The sequence below is a fragment of the Chelonoidis abingdonii genome, chromosome 1 (assembly GCF_003597395.2).
Source record: "Chelonoidis abingdonii isolate Lonesome George chromosome 1, CheloAbing_2.0, whole genome shotgun sequence".
Lineage (NCBI taxonomy): Eukaryota > Metazoa > Chordata > Testudines > Testudinidae > Chelonoidis > Chelonoidis abingdonii.
This window is the reverse complement of record NC_133769.1, coordinates 338751502-338772083: the sequence shown is the minus strand read 5'-3', so window position 1 is coordinate 338772083 and position 20582 is coordinate 338751502. Positions and strand designations below refer to the sequence as shown.

The following is a 20582-nucleotide window of genomic DNA, read 5'->3' as shown; positions in this document are numbered from 1 at the left end:
GATCCAGCTTATAAAAGAGCTTAAGTCCTCATTCCTTCTAACATCTTAACAGCTGTGCAGTTTCTTACAAAATATGTTTTATCGTTTCAAGAAATGCTGTTAACCTCGCAGTTTTAAAACTGAATGAACAAGGCCTCTTGGACAAATTGAAAAACAAATGGTGGTACGACAAAGGAGAATGTGGCAGCGGGGGAGGTGACTCCAAGGTTAGCCTCAATGTCACCAAAGCGGGTAAACAGTATGTAAAGTAATTGGTGCATCTGCTGGGGCTTTACCTGCAACCAAACAAACTTCAGTATTGCTAGTAACTGAGCTCAAGATCCAGACAGATGTATGCGATTACTGTCAAAACAAAAATATTTGCATTCATTCCAAGTTTCTCAAGTGGAGCTTGTTAACAAACCAGTTTAAGATATGAATTCTGTCATCAGTGCTCAGAAACCTTCCTCTGTCAAGAATAGATGACATGTACCCTACGCAAAAAGATACAAGACCAGAAACATCTCAAAGCTAGGTCTAGTGAACAAGCAGCAGGAGACCCAGAAGGAAATATGAGCATCAGACACTTTATTTTCTGGACTGCATTTCTCCAATGTGTTTTTCCTTCAATATTAGAGGAAGGTGGAGCAGCTCAGCTCTGCTTCCTCATAGCAGTGGCTCAGGATGTACAGTTTCAGAATTTTTCTATTTATACAAATTTCCATTTTCAGCCAAAGTATCCAATACACTGATGCAATTTCCAGTTAAAATAGCACACACTGGAATGTTGTGATACATTACCTGGAAGCTAAAATTCACGTGTATTCCTTAGGAAAAAAAGTGAATTGGAAATTGCACCTCTCTCTTATCCTTCGCCTTGTGAACAGCTCTGAATTTTAGGACATTACTCATGCCCTGGATAAAGTTAACCTACTTTTCCTTCATTTCATCTAAACTGAGACTTTAAAATGGCCAGTCATATAACTTGTTTTGCCTTCTCACATCAGCATCCATTAGGCAAACTAATGTGTGCTGAAATGGCATAGAGGGAAAATTAAGATACTAAAAGTAGCCCTCAATGTGCCAATCAGACACTCTTCAAAATATATTTGTGTGCATGTGCGTGTATGGTATATAGAGAGAATACTACATGGGTAACTGTGAAGGTACAGGCTATCTATATTGAGGGGTTCTGGTGATGCCGAGAAAACCCAAAATGTTTAATTAGCCTCCTTTACAGTTTCTTACACTGTATTTTTTCTCCTCCCCTTGCTCAACCCTCCTTTCCTGACACTCTGCCCTTGCCGCAGAGACCACTCTTTGTGCTGCTCTGCACTCACCCAGATCTGGTGTCCTAGTCCTCTGTGCTTTCCCTTCCATCCTGCTGCTCTAGCAAGGTTTTTTCCCTCCGGCTCTGCTGGCCAGCGGTTACAGTTTTAAAAGTGGTCTTTAGTTTCTTCTCCAAAGTGCATGTGCACATGATGTTCATTAGCACTTACTGCAACTGCAGATAACTTCTTGTAAGAAAGCCTATTTGATAAGCTGTAAAATTCTCACTCCCCCCCCCACTTTATTTTTATAATACTCCATCCAAGTCACCACTGGCCTGAAGTTTCACTCATTGTGAAACTTCACTGTTGGGCTTTTAAAAAAATACTATATAATATAATATTATAGATATGTCCTGATGGTGATACTATGCTTGTGAATGAACACTTTTTTTTCATATAATGTATCTGAATCATCCTGAAAAATATCAGGAAAAACTTCCTAGCTGTAAGAACAGTAGCACAATGGAACACACTGCCTCAGGAGGTTGTGGAAGCTTCTTCACTGGAGGTTTTCAAAAGCAGGCTGGAGACCCATCTGTCTGGGATGGTTTAAACAAACAAATCCTGTATCTTGGCGGGGGTTAGATTAGATGAATTTTGTGGTGCCTCTAACCCTCTGGTTCTATTATCAGTTTGAAATATAAAACACAAAACTAGCTTAATGTTTCAAATCAATATAATGAGATAACTACCTTAGAACACTATTTGCCTTAATATCTGTTATTAATAACCCTGGTAGATAGGGACCACATGCAATGAAGTAGAGGAGGGAGCTGGCAGAGGGAAAAGCAGGATGTCTTAGGATATCACAGGGAAGTGATTGCATGAGGAGTGGGAGGAACAAGCAGTAGTCGGGAAGGAGAAAGCTAGGAATGCAGCTACATGAAATAAGATACAGGAACTGCGTGCCCAGTGAGAACAGGAAGTGAGTAGGGACACATTGCACAGGGGAGTGTAAATAATGTGACACAGGGAAAGTATTAGGGATAGACAACATTGGGGGGTGTAATATATAAATGCTGCATAGCTGCAGTGTCTGTTTTCTTAAAAAATACAAATGCCTGAACTCTTGACTGGCTTGCTATAAATGTTTTATTGACATTTATCATCTACAAAATTCCTTGTTTTGAAGTAAATCTACACATCCACTAATAATTGTATAGGTTCTGATCCACTGATGTCAGTGGGAGTCTTTTTATTGATTTCATTGGATCCTGGATAAAAGCTTTTATATCCTTTTTTTTATTTTCTGTCATATGATCAAGATAGCAGAAGACAGAGAACAGTACCACAGGTTGTTCTTCTGTACTGCTAACTGCCACAAACAGTAATTCAAGTTCACAAGTCAGGCCCTTAATCATAGTCCCTTTTTTGATTTGTATAAATTTTTTTAAAATGATTGGATTGAGTCCAGTATGCTAGATTTACAGTATGCTACAGTCTCCTTGATGAGATTATTAACAACTTCTTCCCCCCCCCCCCCCCCGAAAGCAATACAGCACTCTAGGCATACCCGGCCAAAACAAGCTGTGCCTTCTGATATACAGCCAACCAGCCAGCACACACAACCTTAAACCCAAAGCATTTCTTCATGGTCATGCCAAGAGAGACACTGTAATCAATTTAAGTTGTTTGGCAACTCTCCGAAGTTTAGATCTTGTGAAACCAGGCCCTTGCAAACTCCTAGATCCATTCTTAAACTAAAGATGAGTATATAGTACTGCTGTACCAGCCCTGACCATTTTTGTTTTAACCCCAGCTATGAAAGGAAAGGTCTCCAACAATTCAGAAATATAGTTCATTAGTGTTCTGTGATTACCAGTTCCTTTCAAGAACTCCATGTCACTAATTTATATCTCCTATTGATTATCAATAAGATTTAGTGCTAACATCACTTTTGAAAATAGGACTTAGGTACTTTTGAAAATAATAACCCAAATCTTAAACACATGCTGCCACAGGTGTATCTGATAACATTAAACTTAAACATAGTTTTTGCAATTTAATTTCCATTTCTTTTTACAAAAATAAGAGAAAACATTGACCAATAATAATAAAACTGGCTCTCTACTTCTAGTTTCCACCCACATGCTAATACAATGTTCCTCTACTTTCATTTAGTGGATGGGAATGGCCTTATAACTAATTAAAAGTGGCTTAAGAAAGTGCTCCTATTGCATTAGCCCCATCTTTGAAATTTTGCAGTGGTTTTAGAACCACTCCGTGCTGTAGCTCTTACTGCTGCATGTGCCTATTTGTGCAGTGTTGTATGATATTAAATTAGGATCATTTTTCACAATTAAATTATTCAAGTTTTATGCCATTATAATTTCAATGATGTTACCAGCATAAGAGTCAGGGCCTTAGCCTTTTGAAAATAGGTCCTCCCACCAGTAAATGTGTGAAGATGGAACAGGAGAAAATTACAGGAAAGCCAGGTGGGACGGTGGAAGTTGGTCAAATAAAAAACAAAGAATGTCTTTAACTGCATATTATTCTCCCTGGTCCTTATCCCTAAGTCATTACTTAAACAGCACTGCCACTGATTTTAAATTGTCTCACTCTGACTGTCGGACTGGAGACTTGGATCCTCTTCAGTTATAAAATCCTATAATTCTTATGATATACAGTATATGCAGTGTGACTATTTAGATAGTATGGGACAAATTCTGCTGTGTTTCTCCAGATTCACACTCCTGGAAATCAGAGCACAATTTGCTCCTAGTACTGCATGTGCAAAGCTGGGTGTAGAAAGATTTATACCACCGCCAACAAATAATAGGTCAGATCTTCAACTGATGTAAGTTGACTTCAGTAGAGCTACACCAGCTTACATTAACAGAGGATCTGGACCAACTTTTTTAACTTAAGAGTCCCTACCCATGCTTTTAAAAAAATCATATTATCATTTGACAATATAATGTACAGTATACAGGACTGAACTTGGTAAAACATTTAATTCCAGATGAGTTATCCATTTTATGTTTTTGTACTACTCTTCTTTAATATGCTGTAAATCATATTGACCTAGATTCTGCCACCCTTAAAATCAGTGATGCTACTTACCAAATATGTTTCTATACAATGTGGGGAAGGTTGTTAGCATCTGAGTGTTTGACAGGTGTAGTTAGAAAAAGCTAGGGCTTGAAGAAGAGATTTTCAAAGAAACAAAGGGTTGTGACATACTCAATTCCCACTGAAAGCCAATGGGATTTGGACACTTAACTCTCATTTGTGCCTAAAATGTTAAAAAACAAACAAAAAAATGTTATTCTTCATTAAGTTTGGTGAAAAACTAAAATATATAGTAACTGTAGTTTGGTTTTCATAGAAATTTTGCAAGCCTCTAAAATTCCATTTAATTTTGAATGTGTTTTTAAACACAGTCTTTCAGATCGCTTTTAAATCTTGAGTTTTTCTTCTTACCTTTAATCTATTATATCACCTATGTGCCTCATTTAAAGATGGACACAAATACAATTTTCAAACATTTTTAAATTCCACCCGAAGTGTCTGCCATATTTAGTCATGTGCTTTAGGAAATGCTTAAGCTCAAGATGGCGCTGATTACATAAAAACGAAAGGGCCAAATTCTGTCTCATCCACATACACAAAACTCCCATTGAAGCCATGTGCAGTGGATGGAAGTGTCTAAGGGCAAGCTTGCCTTAGCAGCTGTAGACTATTGATAGGGCAAGTGGCTGAATAGAAACAGTAGTGCTAGAGAACACTGAAATGGCCTCTCACACAGAGCTCACTGACCGAGCTGCTATGGAGGAAATGAAATTCTGCCTCTATCCTGCCCATTGCAACTGGCTACGTAATACAGAAGGCTGGTTAACTTGCAAATGTAATTTTCCAGTTAGAAAGTAAATCATGAAATCAGTTGGTTTTCTCAATGAAAAGAAAACCTGAAAGTTCCCACCAAAGCACTGTGTATGTAAAAATGCCTATGGGAGCAGAAAGGATGATACAGATGGATCAAGAATGGGTGGGAAAGAGGAAAGAAACTCAAAATGCGGTAGGTGTTAGGCAGCTTTATGTTCCTAAATTCTGAATGCTTGTGCTGAAATATCAGGCAAAAGAGTGGAGAAATTACTATTGACTCCCCCTACGCACAGGTAGCCACTGTTCTTGACAGTTCATATACATAATTCATAAATATCTAGTTCCTAATTTTCATCTTATTTAAATCAGTTGAATCTGGAATAACTCCACTGACTTCCGTGGAGTTGTTCTGGCTTTTCACGGTGACAACAGAACCTGGCTGTCCCTTCTATGTATACCCTGTGATGTGGCTGGGGATAGAAAGATTCAAATGGAGTGCTGAGCCAAAACATTAGTGGTGTTGGACAATAGCTATCCAAGCCATATTACAATGTCACTTATTTCACACCTGTAGCAGAAGCAAACAGAGATCATATTAAGAGCCAGCTTGCCTAGGGTGACCAGATGTCCTGATTTTATAGAGACAGTCCCAATATTAGGAGCTTTTTCTTGCAATAGGCACATATTATCCCCCACCCCCATCCCGATTTTTCACACTTGCTGTCTGGTCACCCTAAACTTGCCAGCATTCCAAACTGCCACCCACTAATTTTAGTTTTCTCAGCCGTGATAGTCTCTGTCTCCACTTGCAACCTGCACAGCCTGCTGCCAGGAAGCCTGACAATAAAATGTAAGTTTAAATACTGAACAAGATCAAACAATATAGATTTTTCTGTAGTGGTGTCAATGTGTTCTGTATGAACTTAGTGGGGTTGAATCTGAAAGTATACAAAGTATTGTATCTGCTTATAGAGATCATTGTAGAGTATATGGAAATGTATTGAAGGTAGTCCTTATGGATTAAAGGCCATGATCCATGGAGCTAAAATTGGAAGCCTGAATTATTATGTATTTTAATATTTAAATATATTTCCTCATGAGAATTCTGAGAAATATAGTTCAATCAGTTACACTAACATAATTCGAGCATGACTAAAACCCGTTTTCTTTTATAGTAACTCTTTTAATAGTGTCATTCATTTCTGACATAGTGTCACTAAATCAATTAATATTTCAGTTGTTTTACATTTATGAAAATTTTAAATCGTGCATTTATAAATTATCATTTTAAAAACACTCTGGGTTGTAGTACGTTCCATGAAATGGGTTCCATCAGAGGAACCTGATGATACCTTAAACACACAAGCTTGAGTTTTTTTATTGTATGATGTTACCAGAACGTGTCGGTGCTATCATTTTCTGATATCTAATAGTAGCCCATCTATTATATCGTGTTTCAGGTTTTCTACCTTCCTCTCTGGTATTCATCATACACACCTGCACATAAATACATATCTCTATGCGAGTCACTAAGAATTTGATAGTCAATGTTTTGAGAGGGAAGGTAAATTAAAATTCTCATAACCAATTATTATTTCAGTTGTTTTCAGGATAAACTGCCCCAGTGGCACGAAGGGTGAGTATTAGTACAATACACTGGAGCTTTTTAATAGAGTTTTGGTAACTTCAGTGTAACCCCACAGCAGCTTATGACTTTGATGCAATGGATTATGTTTTAAATGAAGACTAAACTTGGTTGGATTGTCTTAATCAAATAACATAACTAGGAGAGCAGGTTCCAAGCAATAATTTATTACCTCACTGGAACCAACTCACTAAACAAGTGAGATTTAAATAAAACCCTGATTTTATTTTCCAGGACCAAGAGGTCAGTCCAAATGATATTGGATATGGAAACATGTACTAAGGCTTGACAGTCATTTTCCTTTATTCTGAGGTTAACAAATTAGGACCTCCTCCTGTAAGTTCTCTGCATGCAGAACTACTCCTGCAGTCAATAGATTTTCTGCATGAAGGATGTTTATACGGTTGTGCCAATTAATACTGTAAACAAACTTCATGAGAATTACAATTTCACTATCCGTAGCACGTGAAGGCAATAAATGGAATAGCTATGGCCAAGTTGTATTCTATATGAGTGTGTGCACATATATGTGTACACACACAAACTAAAATAAATTGAAAGCCAGGAACACGGAAGTCTTCTATCCAATCTCATTGTACTGAAGACATTTTAAATCTCAGAAGAATATGTTGTTAATACTGATAAGCCAATAGTTTTGGGTTCACAGTAATTGCATACTATTTATTTAAAAATCTTCCCCAGCAGTATGTGCCTGTTACCTAAAGCGATGGAGCAGGTCCCAGTCCTATGTCTGTTTCTAAACCTGGGCCTACAGTACATGACATAGCACCCACTGTGGCCTCTGCTCCGTCACTTTGCAATGCGATTCTATGTAGTTTTACTTGAATAACATAAAATAACATATATAATGTTATTTATGTTATTTTCCACGTGAAGAACTCCTGTAAACCTTGCCGTTTTGAAACTCAGTGAGGCAGGCGTCTTAGACAAGCTGAAAAACAAATGGTGGTACGATAAAGGTGAATGTGGACCCAAGGACTCTGGAAGTAAGGTCAGTCGCTGCAGTTCGGGACCTACTGTCGTGTTCACAAAGCAGTAAAGGGAGTAATGAACAAAATGACATGGAAATAAAATAAATAGCTGTAAACACTCGTCAAAGGATCAGCTAAACAAAATGCTTCCCCCACTTCTGTCAAATAGTTATGTGCCCCACTTTAATTTAAAGAAGCACTATTGCTTTTCCAGGTTTTCAAATGAGGTTGATATAAAAAAGAAAAACGTTGTTTCTTTCCTTTTGAAATGTAAATCACGTCCCGTCTTCCTATATTTTTAGGGGTGATTGAAGAGCTGCAAGATGGGTTATTTTTCCTTTATGCGGGGAAAGCTTCTCTCCATTAACTGCTATGCAATTTATCCCTTTCTCCATTTGTCCTTCTTATTTGGGAGATGGCCTAGCTGAGTTGTTTGCTTCTATTCTGTGAAGATGAACACTCAGGCATTCACCAGAACAGCCTGGCCTAGTTGTATAGGAGAAGGGCTCCAAGAAACAGGGATGGAGCTAACGTGAATTCTGGGGTGAAAGGGCTTCAACTTTTAGTTCTTTTCTTCCTATAACTCCCAGTATATCATCTCTGGGTTTCAAATTCCAGGCGCCCCCTTACCTCACTGCAAGCTGCCAGATTAATCTTCCCTAAGAGTCTTAGGGAGTACATCCTCCCCTTCCACTTCTCCTGGGAAGGAGTATTTCAGAAGCAGATATTCTTCTGCCCACTTCAAAGTCCTCTCAGTTAATTCCCGCCATGCATTCCCTTATTCTGGGTACGGGAATAAAAGCGAAAATGGTACACGGCCCAGGGATGGCCCGAGGCCTCTACCCCACTGCCCACTTGGGCATGGGGCTGGCCCAAGACCCCTGCTGCCAGTCCACGTGGGGCTGGCCTGGCCTGAGCTGTTCTCACAAGCCCTCCCTCCAGGACAGGGTTGGCATTGCCACTTTGCCCCTCCTCCCCCTGCACGTTCTTCCATACCCCACCAGGGTCATACCCCACTTTTTTGGCAAAACTGGGCATTTGCCTAATTTGCTCATGGTAACTGATGATCAGTTGGCAAGAGCAAATTGGACAAATGCCCAGTTTTGCCAAAAAAGTTGAGACAGCCAGGACAGGACTTAAAAAAGGGACTATCCTAGCCAGAACGGGATATATGGTCACCCTAACTCTGGGTATCTCAGCAGCTTTTTCCTAGCTCCTATTTCTACCTCCCAACCTTTGCCCAGAGCCTAAACAGGAATATGAGAGGCATTGACTGGTTGCTGCTTCGTAATACCAAGAGTGACCCCTAAAGGCCAGAGGGAAAAATTAAAGTAAAAATGAGTTTGCTCCCTTGTTTTGTACTACATGGCAAGTGAAATCTGAGGAGGGAGTTTAAACCCACCAAAAGCAATGCAGCCCCTACTAAGGCAGAAACATCACTATCATTATCACTGTATGTGACAGCTTAGGACGCTTTCACCTAGCACTTACTTTAGGCCACCATTTCCCCTCAATAAAATCTTCCTTCTTCTTGGCCACAAGCATCATGACAACAACTGATCTGCCAGCAGAGAAGAATGGTACAAGAATGGTGCCACAGCCAGCCACAACCTGGATTCATGTCTAGGTCTCCCGTGCATCAACATCAGTGTTATCTTCTACTTGCCAAGGGACTAAGCCCCCATCAAATAGTGCATCTTTAAATTAAACATTTCTACAAGTAGTGTTTAGTGTTCATCATGAATTAAACATTCACGCAGTTACAAGAGGCTAACCACTTTGGCTTATAAGACAGAATTTTATAAATATCTTAATGCAAGCAATGTAGTATATAAAAGTCCAATTCTGAATAAATGCCTACTCTAGAGACTTGTGCTGAAAAATTATGCACATCATTTTCAAACCCTAAAGTACCAGGCTCGTTAAGATTTTTGCCAGAACCAAACTGAAATGTACAATAGAAATTTGCTCTTTTAAACCCACGAAGGGGAACATATATAAAATAACACCTACTTAAGAATATGTCACTAAAAGGCATAAGTATTGTTTTCTAAATGATTATAAATACTTAGAACTAACTTCTAGTCACAAATTAATTTATCATTAAATAATTCTATTAATAGAATTTTGTATGTAAGAAATCCATTACCGTGGTATCAAAAAGATATAAAATAAAGTAAAAATATATAAACAAACAGCAGTGGCTAAGGTAGTATGGGATATTCTTTATGTTGATGAAATGTGTTTTTGCTTTAATTAAGAAAGACAGCTTAAGTGTTGCATACTTTAAGTATGTATTTAATTAGCTGAAAGCCAGGCTGGCTGAGTCTTTATATCGATGCATATCGAAAGTGAACACTATGTGTTAAAAAAATTATGCAGAGTCCCATCTGACGTAAATGGATTTTTGGATTAGAAAGCTTTAAACGACCATCAAATAAATCTAGTTTCATATTGCTATTAAAATTTTTATTAAATAAAGGTAGATAGATCATTGTTTAAAGTTATAAATAACGGTAGTACCGTTTCACAGCTGTTAGCGAGTGACTGATTACATCCTAAAGTAATGATTTCCATGTTTGCCAGGAAGAAATGGCGCTTAATATATATTTTATAAATTCAGATAGGCCGATTTTTGTGAAGAACTGTGTAAATGACTGTCAGTTAATTTCAGTTAAACCTCTTTTATGTATGTTTTCAGTGTATAATGTGTAGCTTTTGAGCTCCCAGTGTCTGACATCAGTGGTTAACTCTACCGATTCTGTTTCCTCAGGACAAGACGAGTGCCTTGAGTCTCAGCAACGTTGCAGGAGTCTTCTACATTCTGGTTGGAGGCTTGGGCTTGGCCATGCTGGTGGCTTTGATAGAATTCTGTTACAAGTCCAGGGCAGAGGCAAAGCGAATGAAGGTGGCAAAGAGTGCACAGACTTTTAATCCAACTTCCTCGCAGAATACCCAGAATTTAGCAACATATAGAGAAGGTTACAACGTATATGGAACGGAAAGTGTTAAAATTTAGGGGTAGGATTTAGGGCCTACTACAGTGAGTGGGTGATGCATCTTGTAATGCAGTGTCGTGACCTGTCTGTCCAGTGGTGGTAATGCTTGCTTCTCAACAGAGCTTTATATTTTGGAAAACTTCAATGCAAAGTGGTTCCGTTTTTTTGGCTGCAGATGTACAGTATACTACTCTATGTTGCTAATAGACATCTGCATTGCAAAGGCTTTTTTAATATGTAAAGAATATCTTCTCTTTTTTAAAACAACACAGTTTGGTCTTACTGTATCAGTTGGGACGTTACAGCTATTTGACATTTTAGATGCTAAAGCAAAAACAGAGTCTTTCTGTAGAGGGAGCTGCAGCTTGCTTGGGTTACTTGGCTGGCCTGTTTTTCTGAGGGCTTTTATTATTATTGAATTACTATTTATTAGCCCTGTTTATAGATTTGTATAGGGATTATAATCAAGATTTGGGTTAGGCAGCACCTCAGGAAACCGTAGTCAAAGCTTTAGGGAGAGCAAGCACTGTGATATGATTCTAAATGTGATTCATCTTTTTTCCGTCCCCTCTTCCCCTCTCCCTTGATGAATGGAACTGGATGTTACTTTAGCACAGAGTTTGTTTAGTAAGTCCTGCCTTGGGTCAACCCTTGTCCCATTGCTATAACTATAAATAATGCCAATATTGCTAATAGAGTTTAGAGAGTCACATCAGTTTTCAGCAGACTAAGACTGACTACCCCTTTATCCTGCTGAGAAGCAATACCTTTTAGATGTAAATGTAGTGATTTCAGTGACTGAAATGTTAATGGTGTTTCACCTGTTATGAGATAGCACGATGAAGTAGGTGTGCGTGGGTGGCTTACTAATATAGTGAAAGAGCTGATATCTGCAATGTGAACCTGGCTATCTAACTACTCCTGAGATGGCACTAAATCCTTTTAAAGTGGCATAGAATAACAAATGGAACTTGTATATTATTAATATTAATATTATTATTATATAGTGTCCAAGGTATACTAGAGGCTTTATAAATTAATATTGCAGGAAGGATGGCTGCCTCCTAGTTGTTGCAGTCTAGAACTCTCAGTCCCATTCCATTAGCAAACCAGATTCATCCCATTCTGACAAAATGTTCTAAGCTAGATTCTTCTGGAATCATAGAACCATGATGAGTATGGAACTTAAGTACAGAGGTGTGAGAAGTAGATTTGGAATTGAAATTTTATTTTGCCACCTAGATTTAACAGGAAAGAATTGTAGATAAAATTTATTATTATTTTTATTTATTATTTATATAGCGCTGGAGCGCACGGCGCTGTACAATAGGTGAAGTGTGCCAAACAAATAACAGTTCCCTGTCCCGAGGAGCTTACAGTCTAAAGACACAGCTGGTACAATACAGAACAATACAATACAGAACAAACACAGAATGAACACAGAATGGTGTATGGTCATTATAGCTGGAACGCTTCGAGGAATAGGTGGGTTCTCAGGGGTGTTTTCAAGAAGGTGAGGGAGGGGGCTTGGCATACATTGATTGGGAAGCTTTTCCAAGCATAACATTTGTTTGTAGCTTTCTTAGTGTTCCGATTTATTATTCTATATACACGCAGACATTTCCTTGCTATATTTTAATCATAACAGGGGCCTAGTTTTCCAATGATACACAAGTGATTTATGCACCTAACTCTCATTAGTGAGAATGTGAGTCATGCACATTAATCCGTAAACACAGAAAGGAGATCAATCCTTTAATACAAATCTAAATGTTGATAAAAATCTAGCCTAGATTTGACTGTCCACGTTACTCCAATGTGGCAAAACCACTGTGCCCAACATTAACAGCTGTTGTTAGATCAGAAGGCTAAGTAGTAGATGCCAAGGTGACCCCAACTGTTCAGGATAATGTTCATTAACCCTGTGACACCAGGAGTTAGGATTTCCACATGCCAACATCAAACACTATACAAGACTCAGCGCCAACTCCCAGAACTAAAGGTTTAAAAAAAAATCATGTTGTGAATGTAATTAGACAAAATGCAGATGAAAAGCTTTTTACCCCTGCAGTTCCCGAGTGGTTTGCCCAACACTGAGCATGTTCTCAAGCTTTTGCAGGGAACAAGGGTGTGCATGTCAAATAGGTAAGCAATATATAAGCAAGGTAAGCAATAATGATAATAATAATATAAATGCAATCGTTCTTTTTAAAATGGGAATAATGAAAATTCATTTCAGGGACTTATAGGTGAAGTTACACACCATTAACTGCATAGTTGTTACTTAACACAACAGTACACCATGCAGGAGTATTCACACACCTGTACCATATTCCTAATCAAACTCAGAAAGCAGGATGCACCCAAAATGTATTCTTCAAAAATCCCAGCTCCCACCCAAATACTGACCTGGCCCAAAGTCACTTAGCATATGCAATATGGCAGGATAATGCAACAGGCAGTATGCTACTCCACTGCTAGAATTTATTTAAATCCTTGTTTTCCATTTTGTCCCCCTAAACAAACAAAACCAGAAATAGAACTCATCAAGTTTTTTTGAAAGAAATTTCTTCTTAATCAAAAATATTCTTTTTTCAAAAATGAATAGGTCACCATTTTTTCCAAGTACTGTATTTAGATTTTTTTGCAAAATATTTTATTGAACTTGTTATTGAAACAATAGAATTTATTTTCTCATTTCCTGAAAACTTGGGTTTACGTAAATTAATTGTGCTAACCTTTTTGATAATGATTTCAATAATATTTAGCTACTTAAAACTATGTTAAATCCCCCAAAAATGAAAAAGTTTTTGAACCCTATGAAAAACTCCCTCATAGTTTCAATGTTTTGCAACTAGCTCATTCTGCTCAGGATATTTAATATAATACTTTCCTAAGAATTTTTATTAAGTTAGTATGGATTTTAAACATTTCTCAAACAGAATATGTTTATACCTAGAAGACCATTGAGGCTAGATGAGATCATTGAACTCTTTGGTAAAATATTATTTTTCCATCACCCAATTACACATTCCTAATGAGAATGTCTGTTAAGTGTTAGCAGCCTACAGCCTCTGACTATGATTACATACATTTCCATGGCTCAGATTCTCTCCTGGAGAGAGCAGTCATACACGTGTTCACTACTCATTTCAGAACCTCATCTGTGCTCATTTAACCAAAGTAATTAGATCACATTAGGACAATGGTCTGCTAATATATTAAAAAAACAAACCCTCCATGCAGGTTATATGAGGTAAATGCCTGCATGAAAACCCAGGGCATTTCTGTTTTTAAGCCCATTTAAAATATCTAAATTGTGACTGTTCTAAAATAAATGAATTAAAAATGGGAGGAGATCTTACACCACCTTAGCTGTGAGCCAGTGAGTCTAAATATATAGGGCTAGATTGTGTCTCTGAGACACAGCCATTGGTAAGAGGCGATGTGTTGCTGTGCCACTGCAGGGGCAGCCCAAGGAGGGAACTGTGGTTCCTCCCTCCACAACTCCTTTGCTCTTCCATGGTGGCTCCCATGGGCATTAATTTTCTACTGGTCTATATCAGCACCAAACTGCCACCCTGATACATCAGCTACCTGCACTGGTAGGTACATGGGGCGCAGAGTGGAGTCAATGCTCCACCTTCCCCACCCCGAGCTATACAAGAGACCAGGCACACGGAGTCCCTTACCCTTCCACACTTGGAGCCAAGGTAACCCAGTTGCCCTTGTGGTGTTTATTGGCATCATATGCACTTATCTGCATTTTGGACTAACTCCTGGATGCTGCGAATCTGACAATACAAATAGCTCCGTCATGTCAAGGGTTAATGACATCAGGGTGCTTGTGAGAGTGCAGGTGAAAGGGATGTATCTCAAGCTCAAAGTTGTTGCTCGCCAAATAGAAATTGAGGGGGTGGGGTAGGAGGGAAGAAATATAATTTTCAATTCTTCCTTCCCATCATCTCCTCCTTAGTGGACTGTGAACCTGTGAATGTCCTGAAGATCTGGATTCTGGTTCAAGTGCCTCTCTTGCTCTCTCTCTTAATCCCCAGCCCCATACTTTTGGTTAATCTAATCATTTATTCTACAAGTGGCCAAAAGCTACAGTGGGCATAGGCAACTTTTAGCAGCACCTTTATTGCATTGATTTTGCACTTTACATTTTCAGTTTCATGTCCAAATTAGAAAATGAGGTGCACAGTTTGTCTTTAATATTTTTGGAAAGGAAATGACCATATTGCCCAGATACTACTAGTAGTCAGGGCTGTGTATGAACCTGAATGGAATAAAATATCCATCACGTTTTAAAGGTCCAATGCTCCAAGATGCTGAATGTTGTCGACTTCCATTTAAGTCAGTGGGAGTAGGGCATTCAGCATCTCACAGGAGACACAACACTTTGTAGGGTCCGCACCATAAAGAGAGACTTTCAGACACACACAGTCTCAGGATTTAACTGCAGTCTTCTTATTTACTGTTCATGTTTTTTATATTTTTTCTTACTACTTTTGCTACAATAATTACCAGGGCTTCTTCCCTCCCAGCCCAACTTCTCCTCCTAATTGGTTCTGCCGTCAAGCCATGATGTTGAATTTGTGACAGCACAATCAAGATAGGATTAGCCCTTCACTGTACCTGTGTTTTTAACTATGATATGATTGAGAAGCTGCACTAGTTTCCTTGCTCAACAGTCTTGTACCATACTGATTTCATTAGCTATTTCAGCTGTTTCCCATTAGGATTTGTTGGTCCATCTTTGGTCTCTAGTGGGAAAAGATACTTTTTTTCAGAAGCTTTGTTCTTCCATTCCATCTGGGAAATTGTTCATCATCCCCAAGGGCCTAGGAATCCACTAGGTTCTATTTTGTCACCATTTCTTTTCAAGGTGTATGTGAGGGGCTAGAAAAAACAGTGAGATGGTTTGGGCCACAAAATCATGGTACATATGAAGGTGGTCCTTATGTCTTTTTTTTCTTTATCCCTGGATTGTTCAGTCTCTCTGCTTCTCTACTGCATGACCATGGTAGGGTCATGGATTGGAAAACTGGCTGAAGTTCAATCCAAATGAGGTGGAGGTGGTTCTGATGGATAAGGAGATGTTTCTGGAAGACTTGTCAAGAATTATGCCAGCTCGCTCTTTTGAGAAATATGTACTCTGTTTGTCAAAGAGATTTGAAATCTAGGGCTCATTTTGGACCTCATTGGCTCCAAAAATTCCAGATATCGTCAGTGGAAAGTGATGAAGAAAAAAAAGTGTTGTTTTATTTTAGAGTGGACCTCCCCATTTCTCCATATCTTTGTCATTTCCAGAATGGACTACTTGGGGCTATCTTAAAGGACCACCTAGAAGCTTCCACTAGTGCAGAATATACAGCTCATTAATTTAGCACTATGAGCTAAATTATACGACCTGACATTATCCTAGTGCTCTGCAAGCTGCAAGCTTCCTATTTGCTTCTTGGTGCAATTCAAGCTGTTGATATTCCATAAAGCTAGGCATGAGCTGGGGTCTCATGTACCTAAGAGACCATTTCTCTCTGTATATATTACAACTGTCATAGACCAAGGTGTTTTTATTAACTATCCCTGGATCTGAATGCTGTGGAACTGGAGCCACTGTTGTTTCAGAGGTGGGTCTTGGACACTGTAACTGACTGTCTTAAAAATGGCTTCACCACAGCCCAGATTTTAGGTCTTTAGGGAATGGCATAATACTCTTCTGTTTGCTGATGTTCGTTCCTGAGTTAGGTAGACTACAAGGGTGTTACATTATCGAGGTTTGTTTCGGTAATTGATTGGGGATGGTGCTTTTACTTGTGTGTTCTTTATGGTGCCACTGTAGTAGTTGTAGAATTGGAGATTGTCCTTTGACAATCTCTCTCTCTCCCTCTCATGTACATATGTATAAAAAAAAAAAAAATTCCCCTCTCACCCCTATGGGTGGTATGTGTCTTCCTCAACCTCGGGTCCTCTACCAGAGGCCTGGGAGTTTGAGGGTTCTGCGCAGTATCTTAGCTGTTCCTAGCACTGCACTCTTCTGGACAGAGAGCTCTGATGTTGTTCCTGGGATCTGTTGGAGCTGCTCACCCAGCTTAGGAGTCACAGCCCCTAGTGCTCCTACCACCACTGGGACCACTTTGGCCTTCACTTTCCACATCCTCTCTAGTTCCTCTTTCAGGCCCTGGTACTTCTCCAGCTTCTCATATTCCTTCTTCCTGATGTTGCTGTCACTTGGCACTGCTATATCTATCACCACCGCTGTCTTCTGCTCCTTGTGTATTACCACGATGTCTGGTTGATTGGCCAGTACCTGCCTGTCCGTCTGGATCTGGAAGTCCCACAGAATCTTAGCCCTGCTATATCAATCACCACCGCTGTCTTCTGCTCCTTGTGAAGGAGAAGCTGGGCTAGGTGGGACAAAGCTCATATCAGCAATAATAGCAAATAAAATGGAGGAAAATACCACAATTCATTTCCTTTTTGTAAAAATCAATTTTAGCCATTTTTCCAATGTGAGTATCCCCCTTCTGTTCCTCTAATTTTCCAGTATGTCTCTGATTTTATTTTTGCCCCACACTTCCTGGGTCACTTGTCTGTGTTATAAATAGAACTGGTCAAAAATTAGAATTTCCATCTCATGGAAAATTCCAATATTTCAAAACTTGTGTAGAACTGTTGTAGTTTGGGTGCCTCCTGCCCAAGGCCAGGCTGAGGGATGGCCCACCCCGGCAACTGCCCAGGAGTGCCGTGCAGCAGCACAGAGGTGTGCACTGCCAGTATAGTGTCAGGAACTGCTCTCGGCTGGCAAGTGAGCACTGATGGGGGACTGTCCATATTTCTCCCTGCTTCCTCCCAGTGGAGGAACATGTGGGGGGAAGGGGAAGCAGTGACATAGAGATACTGTTCCCAACCCAACGTTCCTCCACACACCCCTAGGAGGCTGTGAGGAGAGGAGCGAGGAGCAACACCAAGCACTCCGTGCATCCATGTTACTTTCCCTACCTGGGCTGTGCTGTGAGGTGAACTTCAGGAGCTGCTGCTCTCCTGCCTGCCCCTTACACAGCCCAGGTGGGGAAAGTGACCTGGATGCAGGAAGCCCTAATGCCACTCCTTACTCCCCCCCCCATACCCCCTTAGGGGTGTGCAGAGAAACAGCCGTTCAAGAGGGGAGTGAGCAGCAGTGCCAGCTGCTCCGTGCATCCAGGTCAGTTTCCCTTTATGTGAGCACAGGAGCAGGGTACAGGGATTAGGAGTGAAGGGGCACAGTGCAGGGGTCAGGGCAAATGGGGGGTGGGAAGTCTGGGGAGCCCATGGGGGCCAAGGGCAATGGGGGGACAAAAGACAAGTTCACCCAGGGTGCCATTTTCCCTAAGGCCAGCCCTGCTCCTGCCTTCATTCTCCTCTCTGGATTGACTACATTTGCCATTATGCATCAAGGTCAAGGGAATCTCACGGTGCACCAGGCTGGTTCAACTGAAGGGGCTAACCTAGTATATCCTGGGAAGTGTAATTCAGCTGGGGATCCTAACCAATAGAGGAGAACGGGGGCATGAGGCGTCCAAACTACAATTCCCATGAGTCACCCAGGCAGCTCAGCTGGGAACAAATTAATGTCATACTGACCCGAAACAAAATATCTGATTAATTTCAACTAACCAACATGTTTCAGTTTGGGTCAGCCTGATCCCACACACCATATTTTGTTCTGACTTTCCCAGAGGAAATTTTTTTACAATGTTGGCAAAATTGAAATTTTCCAGTGGAAAATGTTGCTTTTCTGGAAACTGCATTTTCAGTTACAGAAAGTCAATGGAAAACTCCAGATCAGCTCTGCTTATAACCGAGTGTTTAGGAAATAAGATTTATGGAGAGCTCTCTGTGATTTGAAAATAGTAAATTTTTTATTTTTTATTTTTTTTACAGATAGAAGCCATACATTTCCTTAGGTTTGAACAGTGGATTAAATTTTCAAAATGAGAGTTTCCAGGTTTATAAAGTAATTTATGAGAAATTTTTATTATTTATAATTTTTAGTTCTTTATTGCTAATCAGAGTTTAGGGCCTAATCCTGCAAACACTTATGCACATAAGTAATTTTATCCATGTGAATAAGTGCCTGCTAGGCCCCAGCTATAAAGAGTATTATTTCTTGGATTGCTGCAGAATATCAGTATAATGTGAAGTACTTTAGGTTAAGGTATACTAATCAGTTGAGCAAATTGGGATTTTATACTTTGTCCGTAGAATTTGCCTTTCACAAAATTTTAACAGCAGAAGCTTTTGTCTGATTTATTTTCTTTCCCTAGTGTACTTAAATGCACTTTATATATGAAAAAAAATGCAGATGTCTAAAACTTGATATTTTGGTGTTTGTTGTGTCCCAGCTTATTGACGAACAGAAATATTGTAACACTTTCTTCTCTTTTCCTTTTTTCCTGGATCCTAGCTGACCTTTTCTGAAGCCATAAGAAACAAAGCCAGATTATCCATCACAGGGAGTGTAGGAGAAAACGGCCGTGTATTAACTCCCGACTGCCCGAAGGCTGTGCACGCTGGAACTGCAATTAGACAAAGTTCAGGATTGGCTGTAATTGCATCGGACCTACCATAAAAACCAAAAAAATAATTGAGTGCCTTAATTAAACTGTGTTGGTGACTGATGGGCACACAGCACAGACTATAACGACATAGGAGTGTCATTGATGAACTAATAATCGGGCTGAGAATTGGGAAGTACATCCAAATGTGCCAGATATCATCAGCAACAAAGTGTGCATGAGCTCAGCTCGGAAACCCAAACTCAGATTTTATATCAGGAAAATTTATAATTTACTTTTGTTGGGGGGAGGTGGGCTAGGATGGGTACATATTAACAGCAACAAATTTCACTTGAGTGGACTTTAAACTAATAAGACTTGCCAAGTAGCGCATCAAACTGTGAAGAACGTGCTCAAAAAGGACAACATTTTGGTCTTTATCTTGACAAAGTGGGGAAAATAGCTATAGAAGTCAATGAACATGCTAACCTGTGTCTCCAGAACATCAATATATACAATGGAAGAATATCCAGCTGTGGAAACGAATCACTAAACCGTGATAAGAAAATAATAAATATGTAAATCCTGTGAAAAAAATAAAGAAATTATTTACATTTTCTTTGAAAAAAGAGGAATATTGAAACATGCTTGCTTTTTAACTGATGTAAATTCGGTAGATGACAACACAATTCTTTTTTCTAACCATCTTAGGGAACAATTCATTGCAATAATTGATATAAAATGCCATCACTGTAACAAAATTCAGAGACTTTTTTTTATAAAAGTTGTTGGTCATCCTCTCGTTTGCTGTTACCTTCATTCTGTTACATCATTCAGTGTTTCACAGATTTGCATCTGTCTAACTAAGAAAAACAAAAAAAATGTTTAGAGTACATCATCAGTCTGCAGTGTAGAATCAAAAGAGACTACGGGTCACTCATATTACAAATATTATTTATAATCTTGTTCTGTGTAAAAAACTGTGGTTTTTGTACCCATCAAAAAGAATAAAACAACACATGTTCTTATATTATTGAGACAGCTTGAGTTGTTTTCTGATCATTAGGATTGCCATCTGAAACAGCATAAAGAATGATGACATTGTGATTGATTTCTGCTGTGAAATTCAGGACCATATGAGATACAATATAGGTTCTTATTACTTGCATATTTGTGAAGGGCTTTGAGATCCTTGGTTGGAAGGCATCATAAAAGGGCCAAAATATTATTATTATTGTTATTAATTATTATTGCTCGTTAGAGCTTTC

General features: G+C 39.2%; 1 protein-coding gene across 5 annotated transcripts in view; it reads left to right on the top strand.

Moving 5' to 3' along the window:
• The window catches only part of GRIA4 (glutamate ionotropic receptor AMPA type subunit 4), a 308075-nt gene extending 287749 nt beyond the window's left edge, over positions 1-20326 (top strand). The window contains exons 14-17 of one of the 5 annotated variants that reach the window (XM_075061704.1): positions 92-238; positions 7681-7795; positions 10549-10683; positions 19224-20326. In XM_075061704.1, coding sequence (XP_074917805.1) covers positions 92-238; positions 7681-7795; positions 10549-10683; positions 19224-19388 — 562 coding nt within the window. In that variant the 3' untranslated portion in view covers positions 19389-20326. Of the gene's footprint in view, positions 1-91; positions 239-7680; positions 7796-10548; positions 10797-19223 lie in introns of all 5 variants that reach the window. The other 4 variants (XM_075061700.1, XM_075061699.1, XM_075061702.1 and 1 more) reach the window with 4 other exon arrangements.
• The last annotated feature ends 256 nt before the right edge of the window (positions 20327-20582 follow it).